Source organism: Triticum dicoccoides, chromosome 4A, assembly GCF_002162155.2.
Source record: "Triticum dicoccoides isolate Atlit2015 ecotype Zavitan chromosome 4A, WEW_v2.0, whole genome shotgun sequence".
NCBI lineage: Eukaryota > Viridiplantae > Streptophyta > Magnoliopsida > Poales > Poaceae > Triticum > Triticum dicoccoides.
The window spans coordinates 582,406,313-582,411,728 of NC_041386.1; the positions used below are offsets into that span (position 1 = coordinate 582,406,313).

At 50.2% G+C, this 5,416-nt stretch overlaps 1 protein-coding gene across 1 annotated transcript; it reads left to right on the forward strand.

Moving 5' to 3' along the window:
* The first annotated feature begins 1,144 nt into the window (after positions 1-1,144).
* LOC119286939 (beta-glucosidase 8-like) lies at positions 1,145-5,117 on the forward strand. Its single transcript, XM_037566409.1, has 11 exons — positions 1,145-1,492; positions 1,628-1,686; positions 2,054-2,129; positions 2,201-2,272; positions 2,360-2,447; positions 2,870-3,113; positions 3,506-3,621; positions 3,711-3,928; positions 4,029-4,060; positions 4,181-4,283; positions 4,410-5,117. Exons 1-11 carry the CDS (start codon positions 1,285-1,287, stop codon positions 4,859-4,861), a joined length of 1,668 nt encoding a protein of 555 aa, XP_037422306.1. The 5' UTR covers positions 1,145-1,284; the 3' UTR covers positions 4,862-5,117.
* The last annotated feature ends 299 nt before the right edge of the window (positions 5,118-5,416 follow it).

Below are 5,416 nucleotides of genomic sequence, written 5' to 3' on the forward strand. Positions count from 1 at the left end.
GAGATGCCCTTTCACGCGTGGTTGTCGGTGACGTACTGGGGGAGGGAGAGTTGGGCGTCGGTGAGGGAGGCGCGCACGACCTCGACTTCTTCGGCGAAGTACGTCGGCTTCGCCACGGCGTCGGGCAACGGGGGAATGGGCACTCCCCCGGCGCTGAGCCTCCACCCCGTCGGCCCGGCGCGCATGTCCGGCGGGGACGGGATGTTCGCCTGGAACAGGAGCCAGGACTCCTGTTCGCGGAGCGAACGGCGGCCGAAGCCGTTGGCCGCCGCCTCGTCTCCGGGGTAGCGTTCCGCCATGGCAACGGGCTCGGGAGAGGTAGATAGATAGAGGGAGGGGCTGGGCGGCGGCGCTCGGGAGAGGTAGGGAGAGGGAGGAGCTGGGCGGCAGCGAGGGGCGGGGCTGGTGTGGGCACAGGCGAGTGCAGGCCACCGGCTATATAGCCGTGCCGCACCCGTGTGTACGCGTGCGAGGGAGGGGAGGCGGCGCGCCGCCCGTGAGGAATCAATGGCAAGGCTGACCGGCGGCAGCCTTGGCATTGATTCCCCGCGGGAATCGAGGCCGTTGGGGGAAGACGAGGCGCCGTGTCGCTGACGCGGCGGGCCCGCGGCTGTTTCGCGCCAAAACAGTTCGCCCCGGCGCCCCCGGGCATCCCCAGCGCGCCGGGTTCGGCCTAAGTCCGCCGGCGCTGTTTTCGGCCCAGGCCGGCGAAAATCGAGCTCCTGGGGGCGTGACTGGGCCCTTTTTTTTACGTCGGCGCGAAAAAATCGTTTGGGGAGGTCTTTCTGGCGCGCGGCTGGAGATGGCCTTACGATACACCGCGCTCGAGTCGTCGCGATTCGGGAAGCATGGCCCGCCAATTTTGTACCGCTCCAGCCTGCCTGCTGAGTGCTGCGCAGCTAGCATGCCGACGGACGGGACGAGCCAGAGATCGCATCACCATCGGCGTGCGTACACATCCTCGTTCCAATCCAGTCCGATCCACCCCGGATCGAATACCCGATCGGCGGAAAATTTGGATCACAGCACCACGGCCTGAAAAGCGCCCACTGTCGCTACGTACGACAGTGCTCTCACCAGGTTTGTACTGTAGCAGCACCCACCGACCCCGCTGGTCCGACCAGACCACCGGCCAAAAAATAGGGCCGCGGCGTCACATGCGCCACCACGGTCAGGACAGAAAGCGCTGCTCACTTTCTTTTCACGGCCTACTGCCCACTCCCACCGGCGAGCGAGAGTGAGACTGAGAGCTGCTCGCTCGGTACCAGCGGCCTAGTAGCTCAGATGATGGCGCCGCCGCGGCTGCTGCTGCTGGCCGCCGCCGCGCTGCTCGGATGCGCGCGCGCCGCGACGGACACGGGCGGGCTGAGCCGCGCGTCGTTCCCCAAGGGCTTCGTCTTCGGGACGGCCACCTCGGCCTTCCAGGTCGAGGGCGCGGCCACCGCCGGCGGCCGCGGGCCCTCCATCTGGGACCCCTTCGTCCACACCCCCGGTACGCATCGCCACGACCTCCTCCTCTGCTCCTCTGGCTGCTATGCTAGCTAGATCCCGCGTTATCATGTTATTACTGATTGGCTTCTTCGAGGAATCTAACATCGGCCTGCTCTGTGCCGCCTGCCGCCGACAGGGAACATTGCCGAGAACGCGAATGCAGATGTCGCCACGGATGAGTACCATCGCTACAAGGTAGGACTGAGAAATGCTCACTCCTCTCCCTCTGAGTATTTTATCTATCGGTTCAAAAAGAAAATCCCATCTACTTGTGCATGCTTACATGTAGATAAAATTCGGTGTTTAATCTTTCGGGTTGTACTAGTTGCCTCCACTATTACCTTCAAGCATAATCAAGCATGGGGTATTTTTAAAGAAAATTGCAACTTTCCAAGTGGACTGTAATCTGAATTCTGAAAACAGATGCTTGCGTTGATGTGCACTAAGTCCATTTTGACTACAATTTTGGGAGTCGCAACAATCTGTTGTAAAAATAGATCTGCTGAGTTAAAAAAAGGGATTCTGCCAGACTGATATTCGTTGCCCTTTTATGCCACTGCAGGAGGATGTTGATCTCCTGAAAAGCCTGAATTTCGACGCGTATCGGTTTTCAATCTCATGGTCCAGGATCTTCCCAGGTACATCAAATCTGACTCTTGCTGTATCATCTACTCCAGCTGTTTCTCTGATGCATTTTGGTTTGATTCAGATGGGGAGGGGAAGGTCAACAAAGAAGGTGTAACGTATTACAACAATCTGATAGACTACATCCTTAAGCAAGGTACGGCATCAAAATATCAAATGGAGTAGTTCAATTCTTCAAGTGTTTATGTGAACAGGGCTCACTCCTTATGTCAAAACTGAGCAGGGCTCACCCCTTATGTCAATCTCAACCACTATGATATCCCTCTTGCGCTTCAGAAGAAGTATGATGGCTTTTTAAGCCCAAAGATCGCGTAAGTCACACTAAATATTACTTGTCCCTTTTCACGCACACGCACCTGTCTATTGGTATTGCCTTGCCATTTTGGAGTAATTTACACATTGATAAGGTAGATATTGGACTTTGCCAACATTTTAAACGTATTTAGTCTAGACTTGATTGTTTATAATACAGGATATGCAGGAGAGCTACATTACTTGTATATTAAAGAAAGGTGTTTTCTTCCAAGATTATATAAGAGCAGAAAGAAAAGAAGCTTAACAACCACAATTCTTGACCATGACTGAGTTTTCACTTTCCATTGTGAACATACCAACATAATATGTAATTTCTGTGTATAATTGTTGGTACATATAAGAATGCAACTTCTATGCTTATGACAGTTTTTACATGGGTCAAGGAGCATTAAAACATTTCTCCGTCCTTTTTCTGTAGGAGCATATTTGCGGACTATGCTGAATTTTGTTTCAAGACTTATGGTGATCGAATTAAGAACTGGTTCACATTCAATGAGCCAAGGATAGTGGCAGCACTTGGCTTTGATACTGGAACGAATCCCCCTAACAGGTGCACCAAATGCGCTGCCGGTGGGAACTCAGCAACAGAGCCTTACACTGTTGTTCATAACATTCTCTTATCTCATGCTACTGCAGTTGCGAGATACCGCAACAAGTACCAGGTTAGTAACATGGTAGTTTGTATATGTACACAATAATTAGCCTAATTTGTCAGCATAAAGTTTTGGTTGCTTTCTGGAATTAGTTCTGAATGTAATTAAATTCAGTATCTTGCAAAAAATAATCCATGCTATGCCAAGTGGCTGAAGTTTCTTATTAACGTTTTTTTTCAAAGAAGGATATTCGGCTGCAAGTTTGAAATTCTTTTGCTTTGCCATATGGTTTGTATATGGTAGGGAAAGCATTTTTGTCTACTAAAATAATGTGCTTCTAATATGTGACTATAAGTGTTATGTGCATTTGTAGCGGAAAAGTAAGTATTGAGGCAACTATGTCACATATGTATTTGTATTGCTGTGTACGATCCTGTCATCTGACTTCAGACATAATTTAGGCAAGTCAGAAAGGCAAAGTTGGGATAGTTCTGGACTTCAACTGGTATGAAGCTGCTACCAACTCACCCGCCGACCAAGCAGCAGCTCAAAGGGCTAGGGACTTCCATGTTGGTTGGTAAGACCATGGCAGTAATTCGTCACAAACTTCAGGTTTTCATTTGATGCAATTGCCCTTTATTGAAAAAAATTATGCCGGAAATTCAGGTTTCTTGATCCACTACTGAATGGCCAATACCCGAAGACCATGCAAGATATTGTAAAAGAGAGGTTACCTAGTTTCACACCTGAACAATCCAAGTTAGTCAAGGGCTCTGTAGATTATATTGGGATAAATCAGTACACAGCGACCTACATGGCGGACCAACCAACGCCCCAGCAACCACCAACAAGCTACTCATCAGACTGGCATGTTCAATATATATGTGAGTCGTCAACTTATATGTATGATTCAGGTTTTATAAATATAAATCAATGCAGTTACTCAAGATACATCACTTCTCACCCTCTCCTTTACACATGCAGTTCAGCGAAATGGCGTACCGATTGGACAGAAGGTATGTATAGCCATTTCCTCCTGCAACATCACATTGCAGTTTCTTCTGCCAGCGTTACAAGATTTGACAAGTGCGAAAACTAACAAGCGAGTATCTGGTGGTGTGTCAATTTGTGTGCAGGCGAACTCCAATTGGCTTTACATCGTGCCGACGGGCATGTACGGATGTGTGAACTACATAAGGGAGAAGTACAACAACCCGACGATCATCATATCCGAAAACGGTATTTGAAAAAACGGCCTTATCCTCCTTTGACAACTTGAAAAAACAAACTCTACATGCAACAATGTCCATCAAAACAAATATATACATATATAATACAAATCACGGTGATATGATATGGTGCCAGGAATGGACCAACCCGCGAACCTGACCCGCGAGGAGTTCCTGCACGACGCCTCCAGGGTCGAGTTCTACAAGACGTACCTCGCGGAGCTGAAGAAGGCGATCGACGACGGCGCGAACGTGGTCGGCTACTTTGCGTGGTCGCTCCTCGACAACTTCGAGTGGCTGTCGGGCTACACCTCCAAGTTCGGCATCGTGTACGTCGACTTCACCACCCTCAAGCGGTACCCCAAGGACTCGGCCTACTGGTTCAAGAAGATGCTGCAGGCGTCGGGGCCCGGCTCCTCGAAAGACGGCACGGTTACTTCCGGCGGCACTCAGGCTGGCTCCGGCGTGTCAGGCAGCAACATGGCAGCAGCTGGTGGTTCGGCCACCTCGAGCAGCCCCCGGGTTCTGCTCTCCCTGCTGGTTTGCTTGTATCTGCTTCTTCCCTCCATCTTCATGCTCTCCTTCTAGTGGTGAGTTTATTTTCTCTTGCTGTGGCAGCTAGCTAGCAGTACTTGATAAGCAGTGGACGCCAGCAGCATATTGTCTGTGAAAATGTGCTGCAGCGTAGAGTGTATTGGAACAACCTTGCGCAGTTTCACACTATTGTTTGTGTGCACCCAGATCTGTGGGTTTACACGGATTGAAATTGAGCTGCGGCTGCCACTTTGGTGATGATCTGCCACTAATGTAAAAGCTCACCGCACCAACAACCTCATCATGGTTACTCACTTGTTCCAATTGAGAAATTAGACAGCTCCCTCACCAGCACCAGTAAAGTCGTCCTCCTTGGAGCAAGGTACCAAAATGTGCCCTTGTTCGTAGAGTTGGTAGTATTGGCACCACTGCCAATCGATGCAATCTTTAATGGAAGAGAACCAACCCTATGTATGTGGATGCAAACGGAGATTCAAAGAGGAGTTGAAGCTTTTGTACTTCTGATGAACTTTTATAATCGACCCAGGTCGTTTTGGCAAAAAAAGAAAAAAGAAAAAAGAAGAGTTGAAGCTCCCATCACACAGAGCA

Coding starts and splice junctions, on each gene's coding strand:
- LOC119286939 (XM_037566409.1), top strand. CDS start 1,285: ATGATGGCGCCGCCGCGGCTGCTGCTGCTGGCCGCCGCCGCGCTGCTC. Junction 2,130..2,200: donor ATGGTCCAGGATCTTCCCAG/GTACATCAAATC, acceptor GGTTTGATTCAG/ATGGGGAGGGGAAGGTCAAC. Junction 3,929..4,028: donor CTGGCATGTTCAATATATAT/GTGAGTCGTCAA, acceptor TTACACATGCAG/TTCAGCGAAATGGCGTACCG.